This window comes from Cloeon dipterum, chromosome X (genome assembly GCF_949628265.1).
Source record: "Cloeon dipterum chromosome X, ieCloDipt1.1, whole genome shotgun sequence".
NCBI lineage: Eukaryota > Metazoa > Arthropoda > Insecta > Ephemeroptera > Baetidae > Cloeon > Cloeon dipterum.
This window is the reverse complement of record NC_088790.1, coordinates 13,252,949-13,277,959: the sequence shown is the minus strand read 5'-3', so window position 1 is coordinate 13,277,959 and position 25,011 is coordinate 13,252,949. Positions and strand designations below refer to the sequence as shown.

Sequence of the window (25,011 nt, the reverse complement as noted above, 5' to 3'; positions counted from 1 at the left end):
CAACAATAATTGCAATATTTAAACGTTTTTCCATGCTAAACGAAATCGTTCCTAAGAAAAACACGAAAACTATGGCTCTCTGAAGCGGGGCAAAAATATCCCTAATTTCCATTTGCCACAGTGCTTTCTGTTTTGGTTGATTGTGTGAATATAACACTTTCGTAAAAAAATAACTGCTCGTGAACCACCATGCTTTTCAAATTTTGTTTACAGAAATATTTTGATTTGTTTATCGAGATGGTCGAACAACTCGCGAAACATGTGTCACAATCATATTGCGTACGAATAACATGGACTCATGAGCCTCAATAGAGGAGGCGCACAGTCGAGAAAAGGACCAGCTCACGTTACTGCCCCGCACCGGGATCTATTTATTGAAACGCTAGACATTAATTCACGCATGCTGGAAAGGTGCAAACCAGCAAGAAGCAAGTTGGAAAGCTTTCACAATCCTCTATATCATTTGGACTTGCCACTGCAATGCAATAGAATCTAACGTTAGATGCATATCAGCCCGCACTAGACCCAAAAAAATCGTTCGGATTCTCAAAAAATTTTAGCTATATTTTCAATTTTAAAAAACGTTTTTTGGCAACGTTTCCAGCTCTTGAAAATTTTTCTCTCCATTATGCGTTTGTGGCAGGGTTCTTGTCCCAAGAGCTGCTTTGTCAGCTTAGGCTCCCATCGCAGCTCGACCGGGTCACAAATTTCGAAGCACAGCAGCTTGCGCGAGAGAAAGCTGGCCGACCAGCTGAATTCAGCTGGGCACACATTCGGGATTATGCTCTGCACATGATGGCAGCACACAACTTTCCCTTTGACTATTTTGCAACGGCCCAGCAACGAGCTAGGGTGTTTGCTGAAGTTAAGTTCCACAAGCTATATTTTTATTCGCAATGCTAATAAATTAAACGGAACGAGAGTTGAGCGGCCGAACTAACGCATAACTTTAATGCCCAAGCAAAATACTCTGACGACCGATAGCGTTCATTTCGCGTAATTAAATTCCAACGATTCCCCGCGGCGTTGCAAAGGTATTTATTCAGATTCCTTTAATGCCAGGAACGGAAAATAGCAGACGGTTTCAAATTGATTTGAAGCTGAATTATTTCGGACCTTCCGCATGGCTGAAACTACATTTTAATTCATTTTACCAGGTGTGCCCATTCTCACAATCAGCAGAGTAAATTTTGGCCGATACAGTTTGTTTATTATTCTTGATTATGTTTAGAAAATCATGATTTATTTATCGATGGAAAGGTCTTTTCGATGTACAATTTTAAATGAGAAATCTGCCACAAATACAGGAGAAAAATAAAGTATATTAGAATTGCTCCCAGGCCCCCCAGTTTTGATATAAAATTATTTATTGGATTTTAATAATATAATTTTAGTAAAATTTAGTAAAAGAGCAATGAGATCCTAATTTAAAAAATTGCAATAAATCGTGCTTTAAAAATCGGAATTTCGAATTATTTATAACTGTAAAAATAATTAACAAATTGGTTTTGCTTACAGTTACTAATTAGTTGTTGCACTTTCTGGGTACAAAATATTATGATTCCAGGTTTATGTATAGACATTATTGTATTTAATTTATATTAGTCTAGGGCCACCGCCACCGAAAAGTGATCTTGACCTTTTACCGCGAGAAAAACAATATGAACAAATCGAGAGTTCTCATAAAGATTAATTTAATGAGTTGGGGTTTGTAGATCATCACCTAACGAGTAGGTTACCTAAATTTAAAAATGGGGACTTTTTCCAAACCTGCTCCTCAAGGGGGTTTGGGAAATTTCCTTTAGTGGGAAAATTTAGATTCAAAGTGATTTTATTGCGGATCAGCAGAGCAACTATGCTCCACACCTCCCCACATTCAGAACACAACAGACAAATATACAAAACATTTTTTTTTGTTTTTTTTTTATAACAGAGGGAAATAAGAAAATCAGTCAGTAAGTTCAGTATTTAGCAAGGAAAATTTGCCTCACTTTTTCTTTGAATGCACTAGAGTTCTGGTTCATGCACAGATTCGGTGACAGGCTATTCCACAGACGATAGCACACTACTTGGAAGCACTGCTCAGGCACTGTTACACTTACAAAGGGGGCCAGAAGTCGCATTCGATGCGCCCGCGACCTGCCCAACAGATCGACATCATGCATCGTCGTTACAAATCTACGCAAATATTCGGGACTGTTATTATACAAAATTTTATGAGTCTGGACTAGTACATGTAGTTTGCGTCTGTCAGTAACATTGAGTATTTGGCTTTTTTTGTACAGTGGGGAAAGCCGCTGCCCACGTTTCACGCCGTAAATGTACCGAATGAGATGATTTTGCAATACTTGCAGCCTATTGATCTGCGCCGCGCTCAAGTTACAAAACACAACATCGGAGTAGTCGAAATGTGGCAGGATCAACGATTTAACTAATTTAATTCTAATTTTTTCAGGAGTCACATTCCTCCAAAGTTTTTAGCACGCCATAAACTTTTTGAAAAATTCGCGAGACCTGCCCTTCCCATGACAGATATCGGTCAAACACAATGCCTAATTTTTTAACTCGGTCGCTGAAATTAAACTCGACATAATCAACATCCACCTCGTCGCGATACGGCAATTCCGTCTCCATCATGCGCACCTTACTCAAGTTCCTTAGGTCGAGTCTAGAGTGAATTCGCTCAGACCCGACCAGCAGAACTTGCGTTTTCCGCGGGTTCAGCTTAAGCCCGTGCCGCTCAGACCAAATGACAACATCATTTAGAATAGTATTCATTGCTGTCGAAAAGTTCTCATAAAGATTAATTTAATGAGTTGGGGTTTGTAGATCATCACCTAACAAGTAGGTTACCTAAATTAAAAATGGGGACTTTTTCCAAACCTGCTCCTCAAGGGGGTTTGGGAAATTTCCTTTAGTGGGAAAATTTAGAGCCACAAATTTCAGAAACATATTTCAACCCTCACTCCCGGTTGAACTAACTAGGGAAATTTTTGCTTACATCTACTTTTTTATGAAATTAGTTCAAACGAGGACAAATAAAAGTAGATGAAAGAAAAAGCTGTAAAGCTTTTACTCGTTAAAGCTGATAGAGATATTTTATTTTCATAAGGGGTGTTGCTTTTAAAAAAAATGACGTCCTCTAATTCAAAGGAGCGGTGGTCCATTACTTTCTCACTCCTGCTGGCACCCCTCCTTTTCGCATTCATTTCCGCGCCTCGCGGAAAGCTCCTTTCGGAAAAGGCACAGATTCTTCACCGCCTCCATTCTGGCGCTGGCAGGTCGGCTGCACAAAGAGCACGAACGAGTGTGTGCGATTCTCTCGTTACTCTCGCACCCGGGCGCGCGGACGCGAGCCAGCACCTTTGCTCTCCGCCCACACTCACACACTGCTCTGCTCTTTCTTATCATTTCTCTCCGCGGCAAAGCCTCTGCGTCTCAATCGAATTACCAACGCGCGGCGTGCTGCTGCTGCTGCTGGGTATAAATTTAAATTGCGAGCAGGAGCAGAGGCGGCGGAGATTATCTCTAGGCTGAGCCGGTGACGGTTAATAAATCTGCCCGCGCCTCGTGATTGCTTTTCCATTAACATGCTGGAAAGCGCTCCATTGCTTTGCAAACCATTTTCGTAACCAAATTCGCGAAATTGACACTCTCAAAATGCACCGTAGAGAAATATCATTAATCCTGCTAGAATACCACGAAATACTCTGGATGAGATTAGAATTTTATCTATCATTTTTTTATCTCATCGAGTAGATATTCAATATGTTCAATATGCTTATTCCATGTTATTGCTAAATTGGAAGCGTTCTTTGAAATCAGTTCGTGCAGATGAGAATATTATTAAAAAATGATATGCCAAGATATTTGGATTATTTCTGGGTAAAGTAATCTGTAGATATTTTTCTGAATTTGTATTCAAATATTCTTTTAAATATGTATTGTCATTATTTCCTCAATCTTAGTGTAAAATGATAAAACATAATGAAACAATCACAAAAATTCTTGTTTGCGACCAAATATTGGATTTGAACTTTGCATAAATATATTTTGTATTTTTTAAACTTTCCATGGCACTGGAGCTCTTGTAAAACACACAATCAATTCAAATTGGACCATAAACAGTAAAACTACTTGGAAGCAATGTGCCCTGGCAATGACCCACTTATTAAAAATAAAAATGTCTCATTTGGTGGGCACTATGGATAGAAGAGAAAAAAGAGTTTAGCAGGACATCTATTATTATGTATTTGTTTGCTGTAATTGGTCGATTATATGGCACCTACAAAAATTATCACCTCAACGACGGTTTGTCTAGGCTTTTGCGCTCGAGGTCGACCTTTTATTCAACCGAGTGTGAACTGTGAAGCTTGTGGGAGAAATTCTCCCTTTAGCAAAATTAATCACTATTTTCAGATCTCCCAATTAGTGCCACTTGAAAAGCATTTCCGGCAGATTTTCATTTATAATTTAGTTTAAGCTAAAATTTATGGACAATTTTAATCGATGACATTGAATGCTTCAGCTGACCTACTCAAATTTGAACCACTAAAAGCGTTTAAGATTGACATTGTTAAAAAAGACAACTCCAAACCTAGATAGTCAATAATAAAAATGACCGATTATAGAGATGAATTATTGCTAAGCTCCACAAACAATAGATTCAATGGACCACTTTTACCAGAGCCAACAATGCAGAATGTTGTTAATTGTGTAATCTGATCCACTTTTGGAAACTACATAGTAAGGAGATCAAGCGTTGATCCCTTTTGATTGTTAGCCTGTTATAAGGATGGTAGTCGACTAAGATCCTTGTTACTCGCCATTTGCGAACCAGAGCAAAGTGACTAGGATCCAAGTCGATTGTCGTATAAAAGTGTATAATCTCCTTATGCTATATCCCAGGTCATGAGTAAGAATAACATTTTGATAACATGACACAAGCAAGCAGCCAAATCCCATGATTTATTCTTATCTAATCTTAACTAATATCCATATACATGCAATAACCAGGAAAGTTTTTGTACGTGATAGCGGTAGGTTTTAATGTTACTGATGCTCGTGTAATTAATAAAATGAGACTATTTGCAGGGGTTGGTTCACATCCTTAAAATGAACAGCTTTCGTAATGAACTTGTTAAGCGCTGTCAACTTCAGCTTTTGTAGATTAATAGTCGAGCTGCCTCATGGTTCCCATCATAGCATGGATCCTGCCTCGGAGGGGGCGCTAGTGTGAGAGAGCTCTGCTGTTTCATTGTTCACTACACTATACAAAAAACGGCAAAAACAAACATTTTATTATGTAACATTGTATGCGCAAAAGCGGAGCGACAATATGGGCCGGGGACTCTATTTTCATGGCGAGTGCACAAAAGAAGAGGCCTTGACTGCAATCTGCCAGCAACAATGGATCCTGTTCCTTTTTTCGCTATATACATATGACCTCGCCCTGTGCGAGCGAGGGTGGATTTAGCAGTTGTTCAGACGGAAATTTTGCTGTCGAAATTAGGAAAAAATTCGATGTCTTTTGTTGAGCTGGTGGCATGTCGAACATTGCTGACATTTCGCACTCGACCCCGGCGGGGCGAAACAAATTGATTTTGCAGGAGCGAGCAGCGCACCTGCTCTTTGAGCGTTTCCCGCACATTTCCGCCTCTGCGCTCGGGCACTTTGTATATATTAATGCGAAAACGACGCGGCGTGCATTATTTGCAAATTATTCTCAGTTAGCCGCCCTTGAAAGCCCGGCGGACGGGTCGTGCCTGCGCATGCAAGGCATTTTTAATGAGCTGCCAAATATTCCAAACCGTCTCTGCGGCGAAAAAACTTGTTTCGGGGCGAGCCGTAAGCCTGAAATTATGGCAGCTGGCTTTTGAGTGATTTATAGGCCTCCACACGAGCCTGCGTTATTAAATGACGCGCTCCGTCTAGCCTCGCCACAGACCCGGAAAGAAATTTTGATTAGTTGCAGGCACATTTTATCAAATTTCGGCACTGCACTGAATAAAGTAGCTAACAGAAACTAATATTTAATAAAAGGGGTGACTTTTAAAATTTTAAATCTGCAAATTATTCAAACCAAAAACATTCAAAAACATTATCATAAATTTCAAATTCGATCTTCTTGGTTTTGCTGCAAATTGGATTGGGAAAACTTTAGGGCATTCTTACGGAAGTGTCTGAATGTTCCAGATATGAAACATGATTGGCATGACCCAACAATTTTAAGTGAAGCTGTACATAAATTGTGAGAGGGGGGAGATAAAATAAATCGTAGAGTTGCGGATAACGAAAATCGGGGTTAAGGGTCGTAACCAATCCTTCATGATTACGTTAAAAATAATTTGTAAAAAATTTTGCACAGTGGTTGATTAAGACTCAGTTTGGTGGATTGTACACCAGTGAAATTTCTTTTTAAATTTTATTCCAGGAACCGGCTTACTTTATTTTTGATTTTAATTTGAACTAATTTTAATAAATTATGATCGACCTAATCTTTTTGTGTGTGAGCCTATTACAATGATATGTTGAATGGTTTATAAAAAAGTAAGTTTTCAACATTCTTTTAACGTCATAAAATTACAACACATTTCCCACGAAATAGGTTTCCTGCTTATGAATGAACTTTCTGGACTGCTGCTTCTGTTCTAGCTTCGTCTGTTAATAAAAACTTAGTGTGGTATTGCGCCCCGTAGCCATTCAGAGCTGAGCAGAGGAGGAAAAACAGGCGCTGCGAGCGCAATTACATTGAAATTGCGCGCTGCGTGAATGTGCCAAGCTCTCGGGAGACTTCTCAGTCGCCGAAATTGCTCGGACTTGTCGCTCAGGGACAGAGAGTGCAAATTTTTCGTCCATTTCGCGCGGAGCTGCGAAAAAGAATGGAATTTTCGGCAGACGACACGCTGCCACCGAGCTGTGAGGGTATTCAAATTCATATAGTCGCCGACTCTGCCAAGCCGTTCGTTGGGGGAAATCGATAAAAAGCAGGGCAGGCGGAGCAGCTCTCTCTCTCTCTCTTCCCTCGCAAATAATGACACATCGTCGTGCGCTCACGGTCAGGAGGTGGCAAGCAACCGCCTTTGTGCAATATCCACAAATCCACAGCGCATTATTTGCCGCACTCGCGCTGGCCCCTTTCGTCGGGAGTCGCGCGGTTTTCACTACTGACGTTTCTCCCGGGAACATCTGAGCCCTGCTGTCTTTTGATTAGGCCCGGCACGGCAAACTGAATGATAATCCCGCGCCTCGTGTCGTTCTTTGAATTTCGGACAGATTTGGGTCGGACGGACGCGCGCACGCGTTTGTCTTCATTATTTAGCGGAGTGAGAATGCAGAGTAGCAGACGAGGGTTGTGACGGAAAGCAGTCCTGCATTATTTATTTGCGACCAGCAGAAACTGGGAATTTTATACTGCTTTCTCCACTGATGCAAATTGACAGCACATTTCTATTTAAAAGTGTATCAAAGTGTCTGATCCTCTATATGATGACTTGCAAATGTATAAATAAAAACATTGAAACTGACTGATGATTTGGGATCGATACGTCAATAACTTTTTTATTGTAATTTCAATGCGAACTAGCTTTATATAACTCTGAACGTAAAATACAAATATCTAAGTACTCAGAGCTGGATTTTGGCACAGCAGAAAGAAAATAAAAAATTCAAAAGGAATCATCAAATTTATTAATAAACACGACTTTCAATACTCTAAATTTGGCTAACGTTCTCTTACAAACTACTTTGGATTTCATTTCTCAAATGTAGTGCCACCAAGAACTTAAGCTTAACCACGTTCCTTCAAAGACCCCCATGAAAAAAAAACAAATTATCTAAAAACACTATTTATTATGAAAAGGTTTCAGCATTGATTAAAGTAAGTCTGTTCTATATATTACGTGTTAAGCGAACTTTTTCAAACATTGATAAGATAATATTAACTTGACTTTACCATAAGGAAATCAAACATTTTCGTCCAAAATTCCAGCTTTCGTTATTCCCTAAATAACAATATTTTATTTAAAATCATTACATGGAAATTTTATCCGTACACTTATATAAATTCATGATAGAGCTGTGATGCAACAAACAAAATGAAATGATTAATTAGACATATTACGAAATCAGGAAAAGCGTATATTCTTATAAAACAGGCAAAAAGTTGTTTTTGACATTCTTGATTCCTGCTTTTTAAGTTAATTTACTTCAAAATATTAGCAGAAAAATATATAAAAAACCAAACATGCAGAACTTTCCTTGATTTTTAATCGATTTTGCCTTGGTTTGTGGTTAATACGTAATTTGATCAACATGCAACATTTTCCGATACTAATTAATTAGTAGAATTCTCGCGGTTTAAGCTCCTTTGCGTGCTTAATATTTGTCCAGCAGCTTTTCCGAGAAAACCTATCTCAAGGTGGAATTTGATCCTCAGCGTTGTTCCGGCACGTGCCTTAAAGCTCCAGCGTCGCGCCGTTCTTACTCCGGGCTGATATGACTCTCATTACACGTCATTTGACTCGAGGAGTGCATTAAGGTTTGCGCAAATTCAAAATCTTGCTTCTGAAGTTACTTCATCAATGTGTCGGCATTCCTAGAGCACAGCATTGTGCAGTAAACGTGTACACAGAGCAGCACAATAGCTGTGGACTTTTGACCTGGTGCTGTCGGCCCCCTGAGGCACCTAACCCGGCTCTGGCTTCCTTTCTGTCTGTCGGCAGTGAAGATGAAAGATTACAATTGACATGAAATCACGTTTATTTTCTTTGTTCGCCTCTCTGGAGGAAAGAGAAAGAGGGAGACCGACGCAGCTTGGAATAACACTTTTCCCTTCCTTTGAAGCGGATAATTCCAATTACCTCATCGCTCTTTGCACAATACATGCAGCAAATTTGAATTTCTTTGCTCGATACCCAGCAACATTAGCATTCTGTTGCGAAAACAGGGTCTGAGCAGGAATTTGATCGTTGCTATTTATGGCTTCGCGAAATTGTTAGCGTTTTTATCTCGGCTTGCGTCACGATCTTTACCCTCGAGGGTGGAGTACGCAAAGAGAATATAGCAGAGTTGCCAATTGCCTCAATGCACGAGCAGAAGAGTGAGTTCTCAAAGACCAGCAACTGCAAAAATCGTAGAGTGCAGACGACTCAGTTAGTTAGTTGACCCAACTGCCAGTGGCATGTGTGAGGAATTCTGAAAAGTCAACTCCTTTGAGCACTTGATTAATGAAAGCCAACAACAAAAGTTCGTTTTAATTGAAATATTAAACAACCAACCTCGAGTGTCGACATTTTATATATTAGAGCATCATTTTCATTTTGAGAACTTTAAAATTGCAGAAAAGTTAGATTCTTTTTAGATCTTTTTAATTTTTGAGTACATTCTATAACATGTAGACGGGGCTGGCTTTTAATACCTACAGCAAATTAAACGCTTTTAAGGTTATCAATAATATATATACTACTCAGTTTTTATTCTTGGATTCTTTTATCAGGGTATAAAAATTTGAAATAAAATAAATTTCTTCGCTGAACGCTGAAAATAGTATTCCTGACTAAAACCACCAACAACCATTTTTGTTGAAAAATCCCAAACCTCTTGAGCATAAGATACCATATTTATTTCACCAATAAAATCTAAAAATTTGGTTGATCATGAACTTTTTACGGTTTTGGTTGTACTTGACGGTGCTAGACGATTTTTTTAATGATTGTTCAAAGTGCTTAAAATTTTGTGCTCATTTGATGTTTCCGCAACAATAATTGAAAAACAAAATACCCGTCTAAGTTTCACAGCATTATTCATTCCTTAGAAATTCGCGTTTGACTTTATCAAGTATTCAATTTCCGCTCTGAAAATATACTTGTTAGACGCGCAGAGGGACAAAATATGTTGCCACGTGCCTCGTTTCTCCTCTTTACCGACCGATCCACAATAGCGAGATTTAATTGCGAGGTCGAAAAAGCAAAGGCTGGGAAACAAACGGCCCTTGTATCCAATTTCCCGTGGCTCGCCCCGGGAACGCACCAGTCCTAATCGAAATTTAATCACGACTGCTCTCGCCTCTTTTTCCAGATGGTGGCAACGACCGAGAGCGACTCGAGTGGCTCGGCCACCGGCGGAGGCGGCGGCGACACCACCGGCACCACGCTCAGCAAACTGCGGCAGACCTTATCCTCTGGCCTCATGTCGGCCCAGGAAACTGGTCAGTATACCACTTAAGAAAAAAATTTCGAGGCTTTTTACAAACGCGTTTTGACTGACACTCCAGATTTTTCAGCTTTTCCTCACAATTTGTCAAAATACACACAAATATAGCACAGGGTCAATATTATCATGTGATAAAAGGGTGACACTTCTGGTAAACAGGTGAGATGACTAATCCACAAAGCAGAATTTAGCCTAGATTGGTGAAAAGATAACGAAGGCATAAAAAAGACCACACTTTGAAATCTTAAAGTCGCATGGGACATGCGCCTTGCCGTAGAATACACCTAATTTCACATACATTTTAATGTTTTCAATCATTTCAATGCTCCGAATTGTTGAACCACTGAAATTGGTTCACATCACGTCAATTAATGTGAATAAATAAGCGTTTAAAAGTAATTTTCATTCCTATTTGGCTATTCAGACCAAGTTAAACTTACTGACAACTGTACAGAAGTGTTATTTTTTTGTTCCTATCGGTCTTTGAGCAATGCAAAACAAAAGTTTTGAATGCTACAACAAAGACGTTTAAGCTATATGTATGCAACCTGCTTGGCACACATGGTAAATAAATTGCTTAGTACAACTTTAAACCGACGACTTCCCTCTAGTTCCTGCCTTGAAACTTGAAACTTACTACAGAATTAGAATTACATCGTATCATTGGCGTTCAACTTCTGGTGTGGTTTGTTGAGCTAATTCGAATACAAACCGAATTGTGTTAATTATTGACGTTCCTCTTGTTGTTTATGTAACTTGTTAAGTATTTCACAGCCTCGAGGAGTTCATTATTGGTTTCCAACTAAACTTCATGTTAGTGGGGGTGACAGACGCTTCCGCGAATACGGTGAGGAAAGTTGAGGAGGTCGCCCAAATTATTCTCGTGTAAAGGCAGAAAGCGACTCTTTGATGTTCCGACGGAGGCTGAGCGCACCAGATGTCGCAGAATCTAACCACTTTTCCGACAACTAAGCTCGTGTGCACCTTATTATCTAGATTGACGCAAATCAGTCGGCCTCAAATTTAGCTCGGGGAAAATTTACTGCCTCCTTACTTGGAATTCACAGAAGCTATTTAAGGACAAGTACAAAACAAGTAATTATAGTTGTTAAACTTAATTTATCACTGAATTTATTGTCTACTATAATTGGTATTTATGGAAATACAATAGTCCCAAACGTTTTTACCAAACCTAAATATTTTGACTAAATTCATTGGTTCTCTAAACTTTGAGTTGCTGGGAAATCCTTTTTTACTTTTATTAACTCTCAAAACATTAATTACCTTGTCTCTAAATTAAAAGCCTGTGTATGTACAGCTGTTTCAAAGTAAAATTCTATTGAATTACATTTAGGAATTGTGTTGGATTGATTTTAAATTTCGCACACCTTAAGCATTAACAAAGTGCGAACAGCTATAATGTCAATTTATTTAAAATCTTGTAACTCACAGAACTGAAGGCAAAAAATTACCCTGCCTCCCTGTGTAATTTCCACGACTCTTTTGCCCTCCCGGGAAAAATAAGCGGGCAAAATATATAAAACATATTAAATATTCTTTCCAGGCTGGCATGTTATAGTACCTCATTTTCCTATTTGCAAAGTAACTCTGACTTGAAATTACTTTGAAAGCGCACGTACAGCAAAAATCGCAAAACCCTCTCAATGCGTCTTTTTAACTCCCACGCACCATCGTGAAAAGAGAACGACGTCGTTTTCGTGAGTGTATATACGGCTGTTTTTCATTTCCCTGCCGTGTTTTTAATTCGCCAGCAACTCGAGAGAGCTTTTCTTCTTTTTTTTCCGCCTTCCGAGGGAGGAGCAGAGCGAACAATCCGCAGCGCAAAAAAAGTGCACGCATGCGGCGAACAAAGAGCGGCAATTTGTTAACGCTGCGCTCTCGATTTCGTTTTCCTGCAGAGGAAATAATTTGGAGCCGGTCCAGAACGCTACTCTTTCCCCGCGTTCCGCCGCAACCGCGAATCGGATGAGAGGTGATGAGAGCGAGACACTCTCTTTCACTCAGCCACCAGTTGCTCACTACCATTGTCGCGCAACTGCTCTCTACGTGCTTTGTTAAAACAGGTTGCTCCTACGCTGATTCGACCGCGGAATTCCAGCCGTTACCTTTTTATTGCTGCGCTGCGGTTGCATCAAATTGACTCGTTAAACTAATAAACCCGACCCCAGCAATGTTTTGACTCTGTGAAATACGGGTGCTTTTTTAATTAAAAATCAGCTGGTTTCAGACCGATTGTTATGAGCTGCAATTAATTGAACTTTCGAACTGATTTTTGGTCGGGATAAAAACAGTTTTAGCCTAGAAATTTATTTGATTTCCAGCCACGAAATTCGTTTTTTGGCATTGAAATTTGATATACCGGCTCAAAATAAAATATGTTAGAGTATTAGAGTAAAAATATTATATTCACCCTATTAATTTAATAATTAGCCTTCAAATACTATTTCTAGCTTCTAAATTAGATATCCTGCCTTAGAAATCGATTTTACAGGCTCCAATTGTGCAACTAGGTCGAAGTATTAAAGCAACAGACTCATCATAAGCTTTTAATATTACAGTTTAATGTGATTGAGGGCTTTGCTTTTAGTTAGTTTGAATTTAATCCTAATTGGTTGCAGTCGCTTTGACTCTGACAGTAAACTATTCTGTTTCAGTGACCAAACTGTCACCAACTCGCCAACCAATGGCACCTGACGCAGCAGCGGTGGCTGCCCTGGCGATGGCGGCGCCCACCTTGAACTCCGCGACCGCTCTGCAGGATCCAACAAAGACTGAATCGACCAAAAATCAACAGTAAGAATGCTTAAACTGGTTTGGAGCATGTATTTTTTATCTGGTTATTTTATGAAACATTTTTATGCATTTTTGGAGCAATTCAATAAGCAACAAACTCAGAGATTGGCTCGAAGGAGACTGACTTATGGAATCTCATATCCAAAAATGAAGCATTCAAAATAGCAAAGCAATAAAGCCCTTCCCATTTACAGTAAAGCCCTTCCAAAAGCTTTACTTGATTATTTTTATTTAATATTATTACTACTCTTAAACCAACGCTATATAGAGTTCAAAATATATTTATCCGGATTATAAAAGCTAGCTTGCACCCCTAAAGCAATTTCATAGATATTAAAATGATTAAAATTAAATTCCGTTTTAGCATCATCTCTTTTAAGTCAAAGTTAAAAAAATCATTTCCATGATCAGCTTTTGTCGACTCATTTTTTTCGAATGGGAAAAATACCCTTTTGCCCCTCGTATCTCATCAACGCAAATCCGCTTACCAGATATACTTCGCAACAGTTCCTGAAACAATTCACCCGATTGCACTCTCGGCCCCTCATTGTGCGTTGAAAAATTCCAATTAAGCGCTGGAGCATCTCGTCAGACACTGTGTTCTGCGTGTGCCACGCTCAATGCGGGGATTACGCAATGCCAACTGACGGTCCCGGAGATGAAATTTTCCCTTTCGGACTGAGCGTTATATATTCAACCTGCCCCTTATCTAGATAGAGAAACGTGCTCGCTGATCCGTCTCAGCGGAAAAGTTTCCGGTCCTAATCACACTCACGGCAGCAGCAGGAACCATCTTTCTTGATATCTTTGAGGACTTAGCAAACCTCAATCCAGCCAAATCCTCATATTTGATAAAAACCAATTCTTTTGCGTTTAGTCTGTATTAATTCAGAGTGACACAAAAATGCAAAATTACAAAAATGCCCAAAACTCTGCTGTTGTATATTTATTTTATAAATAATTATGTTATATTGGAATCCATTTTACCGATATTGGAAGAAACGATGCCAATTTCTGGGGTTGTGAATTTCCGACAAATTTTTCTAACGAGTTTCCAATAAAATAATCATGACGTGCAATTTTAAGCTATTTGAAACACACTTACATATCTGGAAACGTCTGAAATTTCCAAATCTTTAAAACCCACCAATATTCATATCCCTAAATATCCAAACAATTTTCTGAAAAATTGTCCCTCTCTGTCGGATTTTTTAAAATTTATCTAGTAGGGACAAATGTCTGGCGTTTCGATATAAATAACCTCGGTGCGGGGAGGCGAAAAGATGGCCACATTAGGCCCAAGCTCCTCCGCGGCCACTCGGGCCACTTGTTTCATGTTATCTGCTCGGTGGTTTTATTGGGACCTGGGAATATAGCCCGCGGGAAGTGCTGATCAGAGGTTAAAAATAGTATTCAATTCAATTCAGTTTATTTGTCCATAAAGCGGAATGAAAACGAGTGCACTCCGAGGTCAGTACGTGCGCGTGGAGGAATCAGTCGGTTCTCGCCGTCTGCGTTTCTCATTGCTCTGCCCACCATAATTCGCTCAATTGCGTCCATTTCAGTTTCTCCGTCAAGACATTTCTTAAAGAAATTCATGTCAGTGTAGCTGAGCTGCTGGTGGACAGTCAGCAGCTCTTTTCTTTCTTTTTCGGAAACGTGCCGCCCATGCACGAACCCAAGGGCCCGATTTTGCACTCTCTCAAATTTTTGAATGTTGCACTGGGTGGACGGGTGCCACGCGGGGGTTCCGTAGAACATAGCGGCTTGACCATCGTCAGGTAGGCCAGCCGCTTGACGCGCGGGTTGCAGCCGTAGAAACTGCGTGCTGCTTTTGTTGACGCACAACTTTTTCTTGCTCAAAATGGATCAAATTGCTAAAAGTTTGCAAACGAATGATGACACAATTTGTATACGGCTTCCAACCATAACGATCCACGCATAGATCAACTTTCTAATTAAACCACTTTATCCTTGGCTGTCCTAAAATTAGATCGTTCTCGGGCAGAAGCTGCATCGGGTGTTTTATTTCCGTCTGCTCCGCAGCCCCCGCTGAGAGCGTCACGGGCAGAGATTCACCCACTTGCAAACACTCGGCGGAAAAGTGTGTCGTTCGGATGACTTTCTCTCCGCACCCGCCCAATATTCGTGCCGGGCGGCTGTCAATCGATGGATCGGTCGACTTTGCGACAATTCGGCCGGCTTCCGCGCAATTGGAGCCTCCATTTCCGCAAGGCTGACACACGCACACTTTTAATCGAGATCGAGCGCGGTGAAAACTCGTCACGAGTCGGCAATCGAGTTTGCTGCCCGCCCGAAGAGACTCTCTGTGTTTTTCGCCTGATTGAATGACGCACGAATCGATTCGGCGCCGCTGAGGTGCTTTTATGTCTGGACCTCCAGCATTATTCAATGCGCCATCAGGCTCACAGGATGCCACTGCTCTGTCATATTCGGGCGTCACCAACATCAGTTTAATCCACTGCGCGGCACTGCTAATCAAAACTCAAACCCTTCTGTTTGTGCATGGCAGTATTTGTTTTTAAAAAAAGGTTTCTTGCTTATAAATAAAATTAACTAAAGAGCCTAAGAATAAATCTAAAAATGGTTCCACGGAGTCAACATAATAATTAGGGCTTCGCATTTATGTTTACTATTTATAAAATGTTTCTTCCCCTCATAAGTGTTTTTCCTTTAGTCTACTTAATTTTGCATTGAATTTAAACTGAAACTATTCCTTTGAATTGATAGATGTACGAATTCGAGCCAGAATTGATTAATGAAAAGAAAACAATTTTGACGATCTTGGGCACAAATTAGACAATTTTAGAAAATTGTACGATTTTTAATCTAATCGCATTTCAAGCAAAAATGTATGATTGTTGCCTCTATTTCCCCCCTCATGCTCTAATTTATTAACAAAAATGTACCATTAAGCCTGCCATGCCCCTCCTAATTCTAATTTATTTCACAAACCCGCGATGGTTGTGACCAGAGGTGGAGAGCCGCGTGTTACGCGAACAGACACACGCTAACACGCCATGGCTTCCCCTTTTTGCCGTGTAAATTAATATAATTTCATAGCGAAGCTCTACCTGCCTGTGTGTGTAAACTTTGTGATAAGAGCATTTTTACCATTTTCTTAGTTGTGATAAAAACCAGATGAGTCTGACACAAGCTGGATAATTTCCAGCTAAATAAATTGACCTATAGTTAATATTTTCTTCGTTTTACACAAAAATGATTGATTGATTTAATAAATTTACATAAAAACAATACAAAAATCATATTCGAAGCCAATATATTTGCAATTTCGTCTCACGGTTAGGTTTATCGTGTTTGATGTTGTGAAAATGTCCAAAGAGAGTTTTATGGGAAACAAATTGGGGTGCAAAAAACCATTAGCAAGGTGTTAGGAGTTGAACACGAACCAGTCGAATTCTGTTGTTTCCAGTTTAAATTGGAAGCTGTAAAAGGAGAGAAAAGGACCGCCCTCTGGCGCAGTAAATGAAATGCGTGTTGTGCTCCTTTTTATTGTTGCTTCTTTGATGCTTTGTGTGTTCACAGGAATAAAATGGAGCAGCTGGGGCGACCACGTTCTGGGGCTTGTCGCGTGTGCCTGAAGAGTTTCAAAACTGAAGATTTCTTTATAATTTGCTGTGAATGCACGCAGAAAGTGTGTGAGGACTGTGCCTCGTATTCTAAAAACGAAGAGGGCCTAGAGGATGTGAGTATAATTACAAATCTAACAAATTTCGCGTTTAAATAAGTTTAGATACATGTTTCTATTTTCCGATTCAATCCTTTTGAGGGAAAGATATATTATTTATTTTTAAACATTACATGTCCATCAAAATTAGACGATTCACTCTGGCTGATGACATGACAAAAATAGCAAAAAAGATAAACCCCAGGAGAAGCACTACCTTCAAACTTCTTATTTCACTTCAATTTTGTTTCCGAGTTCTGTTAAATCATGAGGTAGCTGCTTCCTCAGTCTTGGTACTACAAGTTAGAAATAAATATTATGGCACATAAATGCAGATGCACTCAAGGTTTTCATAATTTTCAAGTTGAAATCAGAAGCTTTTTCTACAGGACATTTCTGTAGAAAAATAGAGAAATAAAATGCTCACAATCCACTTAGGAAGCTTCTTCCAATTTTAACTTGTAAATTGGAGCAAAATTCTCATTGGTTCTTTTAAAGGAGTAAGCTCAATTAGTCTTGTATTGAAGAATTAATTAATGCAGATTTAGCAGCTAGAAGTTAAGATTGTTAGTTGATAAATGCCACAATTAAGATCTAAGCGAAAATTATATAATCATTATAATAGAACGCTCGTTCAGTGCCAAAATTACCATCAAAACAGTTTACGTTCAATAAACTTGATGTCGGTGTAAATTTTATCCTCAATCAAAACACTCCGATATTGAAAGAAATCTCTTGTAGACCATTTTTTATTTTTAGAACACATTTCTCTCCTGATCTGAAATTCATATTTCAAACCGTTGCATGAATGTTTCCTCAAGATAGCTGAATTATTTATTGGCGTCTAGGAGTTAAAAAAATAATTACAGGTTTGATGAAAGTCTAGACGGCGTGCGAATCTGAATTCACCATTCAAAAGCTGCCACAAATCATGCGGCGTCTTTCGCAGACGCGTTTATATGCAAATATATCCGCGCGGGCACCAGCAGCAGCCGAGGCTTTTATGTATTCAAATTGCCTTTTTCCCGGCGAACGACGGTGACGGCAGAGAGGAAATATCGTTCGTTCGTCATATCATTTCGCAAGCTGACTCACGAACGCAGCAGCTTTTTGGTTTTCAGCCGAATTCCCTTCCGTATGCCCGCCTCCGGCCACTCGAACAGAAATCTTTGACGCCACGCGCGCTGCTTTTCGCCGTTGAGTGTCACTTTGAGTAATGCACCGTGCACAAAAGCCAGTCTGGTCGAATCTGCGTCGCGTCCGACAGGAGAATTTTTCGGAAACTTCAAGAGTGATCATCTCGGTGGCATACTTCTAAAATTCTTTATCGCACACGTGCACCGTTGAGATCAATAATTGCTTGTGGCTTGATGTTACAGAGGCAGCATAAAAAGAGAGAAGTGTCTGCTTAATAACATACAATTACACCACGCCCAACATTTTGATCATGCGTTCCATGCAGTTACTAAATCTCATTTTTGTTTTTTAAAGGTTTAATTGTAATTTTTTTTTGCATTATTAGCAAAATACAATTAAAAAAATAAAAGCTGCTGAAATCCTCAAGAATAATGAATTTAAATGATTTTTTAAAGTGAAACGAGAAAGTGAATTAAATCATTGAGCTGAGCGACAGCATCCCACTTCAAATCTCCATCTTAATCTTATTTACTCCCTTCCCCCTGGAAATCTAGAACGTAGATTCAAAACGGTATTGTTGAATAACAGAGAGCAATTTCATTGAAATAATTTTTCATTAGTTTCTGATGATTTCATCAAGTGGATTTAATAACAGGGCTCTTGGTGCGCGTTGTACACAAACAATTGCGCCTCTGATATTATTGCTATATCTTCTCTTCTTTTCTGCAATTCTCTGGAGTGATTGAATGAGGAAAGCAATTCAAGAAATATAACTTTTGATCCGGAATTAAATTATTTTTAGATTCTATGATTAGAATTGCTTCTATAGTTGACCTTTTGCTTTTTGCTCAAATCTTTTGAATGCTGCAGTTGAAACCACCGATTGTTTTTACTGTAAAGTTCTAATTTCCAGATTCAATCCTGATTGTTCTCTCTACATAATGAACGTCAAAATAATTGAAACGCAAAAAATAGGTTAAGAAAATTAAAGGAACTCTTCTGGTCAGTTTATACAGCAAACTGATTTTATTATTAAGTCAGAAAGAAACTTTTTATGCTCAGTTTAAGCAGCAGAGGAATGACGTGCAGCACTTTATCTCTCAATTATAATAGTTGCTGGGACGAGCATATAAAGGTAAAGGGAATTTATATAATAACTTGGAAACTGTTATCTCTCGTCGAGCAATTAATGCAAACGAGTTTGCGAGTCTTTTTTGCTGCAAAATTTTCTCGCATTCCGGCCATGAATGGTGCGCGCATCCCAGTTGGATTGGGTCATTACTTTGATGAGGATCGTGGCGGCTGCACTAATTAATAGCGCGCTCTTGTCGCTGGGGCGAGCACCAAAGTCGTTGCCGACAAACGTGAGCGGAATCGACCTGGAGACTCTCAGCCGATTTTCACTTGACCGGCCAAACACACTGGGAGCACCGGCACGCCTCCGCACTCGTCGATTTTCCCTTAGTCTCCAGTCATTCCAACAGAAGGGAAAAAATCTGCCCAAACTTTTGCTGCTCTTGCAGAATGAAAATAGATCCTTCCGTGGGGGTTTCGCACAAATTTTACGCTAATGAATGGTTTTGGTCGAGAGGGTGGCCAATCAAAGGAAACCGATTCCTTTCAGAGAAAGCCGCTTACGCACCAATTTATGGGGAGAATCAAAATTGAGAAGGCTCCATTTAGAGTTTGCCCCGGAACAAAACTCAGGAATGGCCGCCTGCTCTGCGCAGTTGGGGGCTTTCAATCCGTCAAAAGAAGGGTTTGGAAGAAGGGAGGGAAATTGACAACAATACTTCAATGTGCGTTTTTTTCTAGAAATAACCGGACATTGAATAAACCAGACAAAGAGTAAGCTCCCCATTTTCCCACGAAACTGTAGAAATAATTAGCTGTAATCTAGTAATTGAACTCTATAAGTTTTTCTTGCAGACTTCAAAAACGTTAAAAAACTAACTCGTCAAAAGATTAGGTCTGTCAGCAATCGAGTGGTTACTTTTTACCCTCATTTTTACCTCTTTGGTCCAGTTACAAGGACAAATAATGCATTTTGCGATTAATACCCGATTTTGTATTGTGCTATTTTGTTCATTTATTTATTCATTCAATATTTTACTCGCATTTTTTCAGCCAATTAAAATATGAATATTGTAAAGCTTTGAATGAGTAAAAATTGTTTCAAAGCCAATTTCTTCATATTTATAAACACTAACTTTTAGTCTCTAAACTTTTAATTTACTCGTTTCCGTTTTTTTCCAGGGATATTTCGGGTACAGAAAATCAAAATGTCTGTTGCATAAAAAAATACGGCCGAGTAAAATTATTGCAAACCCTGGTCAAAAGTGCTGCACGCACATGAGCATGAGGTCGGTAAGGAGCTCTGCGAGGAAGCTCTTTTGTTGCGAGTATCGTTTCCAAGTTGGTGCGCAGAGTGTTGCCTGCAGAAACTTTGCACCCGTTGAATGCGATCTGCTGTAGAGAAAATAGACCCCGAGACTTGTTTCCTTTGGCGCTGGACGACGGGTCATTTATAGTGGCTGGCGATATTCGCGCAGACCAGCTCTTGCAAAATTCACTCGTAGCTGAGTGCAACGCGAATGGGAAGAACTTTACGCATAAACATGACGTCGTTGAGTGACTTTGAAATTTCTTCGTGCGCAAAAGCTGGCTCTTTTTCTATACCGAAGCGTTCTCCTTGAGAAAAAGTGAGAAAACATAGCTGCGGGGAAAATGAATAGCGGCCAATGGGGTTGTTTGAAGTTGTGAGCTTGCTGCTTTTGGGATTCCATTCAGCTTAATATTCTCAGACGTGAGCTCAGGAGTTGTTTGATGCTTTGAATGGGCTCTTGATAAACCCTAACAGCGTTTGATGCGTGAGCACTTAGATATTTTCATACCAACTGCGCAGTGTCAACAGTCTTAGTAAGTCCGATAGCGGGTCGATTTCACGCTTTTATAATATCTCGCCCTTTGTCAGAACTGTGCAGGTTATTAGTTTTCCCATTGTATTAATTTGAAGATTTTCATATCATTTCTCCCCATTACAAAATTTTGTAAATGTATCTTCTACCGTCCAGTATAATTAAAAACCTTAGGAAATAAATAAAATGTCATAAAAATCTTCTCGGTACGTCTTAATTATGCCACAAACGGTTCTCCGTCCAAAAACCGTCTAACTCAACTGATTGTGAATAAGAGATTAAAACAAACCTTCTTCTTTGGTCCGAAAAAAATATTGTATTATATAAGTCGCAGTGTACTAAGTTTTGCACAAAAAACCATGCGCTCAATAATGCGAGCCAACGGCTTGATTAAATTTAAATTTTTAACCGTCAAAATCAGTTGCTGTTAAAAAAATCCTCATTGTGGATACCAAATTTTGATATGAATATTTTTTAATCAGAGCAAGTGGCGATGCAGCATCTGTCGACGGCGGAGCCAGAACCGTGGCCAAACGCAGAGGACAGCGTCAGCGAGCGGCGCTCTCGGATTACGCAGCGACAACTCGGCCGGCGACCTGCTTGAGCTGCCGGGCGGCCTTCAGCGGCGCCACTCAGACGTCAAGCTCGGCGCCGGCGGCCAAAATGCTGCCGTCACCGCTACCAATAACGTCAAGGTGCTTGAACTGCCGAGGTCTCCTGAGCTGCGGCGACACTCTGACGTCTCGCCGGCGTCGCTGCGAGAGCTGGAGAAGGTACTTGAATGCTTATTTTCAAATTAATTTTTTTTAACAATGTTGAGATTTCTATTTTAATTTATTGCGTTGAGCATCAGGTCGAACAAGCTCTGCCACCTGTAGGTTGGTGTCATTTATACGATGAATCTTTTCTAATTTGTCTTTTAGATTTGAGTTTTTTAAGGTATTAAAATAAAAATTCAACTTTAAAAATTATTTTGGCCTTCTGGCACGTATTACAACTAAAATTTATTTTAATATGAAAATTTGAACAAAAACCACAAAAAGGCCAGACTCAAAATGAATTTTATACAAAAGGTTTGTGAGCATCATTTGGCAGGAAATTTCCACTCCATCGACATTCAGAATACTTTTGAAGTGGTATTGCCACATTATAGTGGAAATGGTGCTGAAATTAATAAATTAACTTCACTGCCTGAAAATTAATTTCCTACAATTAACTTGAACCTCCCCCCATGTTTCAACCCTTGAATAGGTGGCTGGCGAGCGCAGGGAGGAGTTGCGTTGGGAACGCGAGATGGAGTGGCGTGCTGAGCAACAACAGGGCCGATTGAAGCAGCGTCGTGGTGGGGCCGCCACCAAGTTCATCGTCGGGGATGACCAAAAGTCGTCCGAGAGTTCCATCGAGGATGACACCATGACTGAGGTTGGAAATTCAGTTAGTACAGCTAAAGTTAAGAATCTCGAAGTGACGTTTGGTGTTTGAGAGGTCAACATTTTTAACAATCCTAACTATATTTCCAACTTTTACTGTGATTTCTTCTTCGTTAGATTTCTGGTCAGTTGCATTATCTTTCTAGCAATGAGCTATTCAATATATTCTATTCTATGTCAATTATTCATATTGAATGAGATCGCCATGTTAAATGTAAGTAGGGCTGGGAAGCTAATAAAAATATTACCATGATGATCGGTCAGCAACAAAGATCGACTGTTTAAAAATAAACTAGTTCATTTGCGACTCAAAATTTTTTAAAGAATTTTTAAAATTTGATAGTTATAGCTTCCGACCCTTAAAATTCGACTCTTGCGACAAGCATGATTGTGTCCTTCTTGCGTGGAGGCCAAACGTCCTTTCTCTGTGTTATGCGTCGCCGTGTTTTTGTCTCCGTCCATTGTGTCCGAGAGTGTGTAGAGACCTTCGTAAGGTAAACGACCGCATTGCCCCCTTAGGAGGAGGCCGAGTGGCGCCAACAGCAGGCTCAGCGGGGTCGCGGCGACGGCGGCGCCGGCAAGGGTGGCGGGTTTGGAGGGCAGTCGCCGCGACGCCGCTCGCGGGTGATGCAGCGCCAGCACAGCTACGACGACGAGGACCAAACGCTAAGTGCGCAGCCGCAGTTCGAGCTGTCGCGCAGGGCGTCTGCGTACGACGTTTACCAGACGGCGGGAATGGCTAAGGTTTGGATAATATAAAAATTGTCTCTCGTTTACATTTTATCCTATCAATGTTTTATTTTAGAATAAGAACCCTAGGTTTTGCATATTTTCAATTTCTTTTATGATCGTATAGCATTTTTCTAGATAATTTTTATACTGATGGTTCTTTTAAGAATAGTAATTTAAAATTAGAAGCTTCAATGTAATTTTTGTTTATTATGCAAGACTTGATTTGTTAATTCTAAAATGCTTTTCAGCATAAAGAAGGCAAAAGGAAGGAAAGTTGTACGATTCCCTTTACAGAAATGCTAATTGGTAGCTCTATGAAACGAAAATGACTCATTGTTAATTTTTGGATTTAGAAAATGAGCTATTAATACGTTTTATTAAAATCCACTCATACAGGGTAGGATGCTTAATTTTTTTAAGCATTTTGGTATCTTGACTAGTAATATTTTTCTGATGAAGTTTTTTAAAATTTTATCAGATGCATTGTAGAAAAATCATAAAAAAATAACGAGGTCAAACTAATCGAAAGGAAATTTCTGGATGGTTACTTTCTAGTAGAATCTATCTTATATTTATTTCTTGTTTATTTTGATCCTAAATAATCAAAACAAAATGTTTTTTTAATTTACTTTGCTCCAGATGGTTGATTCCAACGACACTGGGAGACGGCAATCATTCCGAGTTCCTACGAATGGAACCGCGGACGCTGGTAGAGGTGGTGAGTCTTTTCTTCATCAAACTTTGCCTTGTTTTTCTTCATTTTTACGTGATCGGCACTAATGAAATCTGACCAAGCGTATAGTAAATATAGAAGTTGCTGGGAAGCAAAATTCACTCGATGCAATCAAAGGTCGTTTAAACATTTACAAAAGGAGTTCGGTCTCCTTCGTCTGTGTTATCCCGTGATTGCTTCGGCAAGTAAATTGCCATTTCATCCAACTCTTTTGTTTTCAAGTGTCAATACGAATACCAAGTGAACAGAAACAAACTGATAGACTGACAACTTCATTTAACTTTTCTCTCATCTCCGTTGCCGCGGTAACGGCCTTGTGAGAAAATTGCAGCTACGCATGGATAATTTTCTCCTCTGGAAAAAAGCTGCTTCTGCTCGTCATTATTCACAGAAGGAAGAAATATTCCGCATGTTTTACGGAATGGCGCCACTGAATTAATTACCGATTCTCTTGGTAAATGTGTTGGATTGCTCTTACGTCATCAAATGTAACATTTGCAGTACATTCATCTGACTGAGTATTTCAACTTGCTCTTAAAGCTCTAGAGGAAACCGCAAATATGTGTCGATGGTGTGCTCCAATGGAAGCTGTATAATTACGTACTGTCTGCACTTATACTATGAATATTTCACGTGTTCTTGTTTAGAGGAAAATCATGTTTCCTGCCACATCAAAGTGAATAATTTACTATTTGTTCTAATGAATCTGATTGGATATAGAACAATATTCTAATGATTAAAGTCAAGCAGAATTTTCTTTTTAGAATTTTAACCACTTTAACAAGATTTAATGATCAATTTGATTTAGCTCATCAAACTCCAATAAGATATTGTGGAAATGAATTAAACAATTATAATATTTAACATTGCTGATTTGGACGCAACTCTTTTCCTAATACGTGCAAAGAAGAAACTCTGTGTTGCTCTCATTTCCACGTTGAGCGAATAAAAAACTAAAAATATTAATGGAATGCGAGAGCAGCAGCGAGTGAGTGTATCGCAAATCCGGTGAAAGCGGATCGGCAGGCTGAAGATTATCTCTATTTGCGCGCACCGAGGCGATTATCGCCGACATCACTCTCATTACTCATGTCGGCGGTTCTCCGCACGCCCGCGCCCATCTCATAATAAGCGTGCTCCGAGGATTTATCCCACAGTAATGATTGGCCTTTCAAAGAGCCACCCGGCGCCGTCCCAAAATAGGCACTTGAATACATACAATGGAATCTGTGGAAAATTAATCTCCCGGCCTCGTTTTATTTTCAGCTTTTGAGACAAAGACGCAGGATTTTCTGTTTTTCATGTTTAGTCCATGCTCACAGAGTT

At 39.6% G+C, this 25,011-nt stretch overlaps 1 protein-coding gene across 9 annotated transcripts in view; it reads left to right on the top strand.

Annotated features, from left to right (window-relative positions):
- The window catches only part of Fife (regulating synaptic membrane exocytosis protein fife), an 85,971-nt gene that overhangs the window by 40,899 nt on the left and 20,061 nt on the right, over window positions 1-25,011 (top strand). For 6 of the 9 annotated variants that reach the window (XR_010575416.1, XR_010575415.1, XM_065492785.1 and 3 more), the window contains exons 3-9: window positions 10,078-10,207; window positions 12,888-13,026; window positions 16,594-16,753; window positions 21,273-21,563; window positions 22,042-22,224; window positions 22,740-22,964; window positions 23,592-23,670. Coding sequence is in view for 7 of the 9 variants with exons in the window: in XM_065492785.1 (XP_065348857.1) it covers window positions 10,078-10,207; window positions 12,888-13,026; window positions 16,594-16,753; window positions 21,273-21,563; window positions 22,042-22,224; window positions 22,740-22,964; window positions 23,592-23,670 (1,207 nt within the window). In the remaining 2 variants the exon portion in view is untranslated. The remainder of the gene's footprint in view (window positions 1-10,077; window positions 10,208-12,887; window positions 13,027-16,593; window positions 16,754-21,272; window positions 21,564-22,041; window positions 22,225-22,739; window positions 22,965-23,591; window positions 23,671-25,011) is intronic. The other 3 variants (XM_065492787.1, XM_065492786.1, XM_065492788.1) reach the window with 2 other exon arrangements.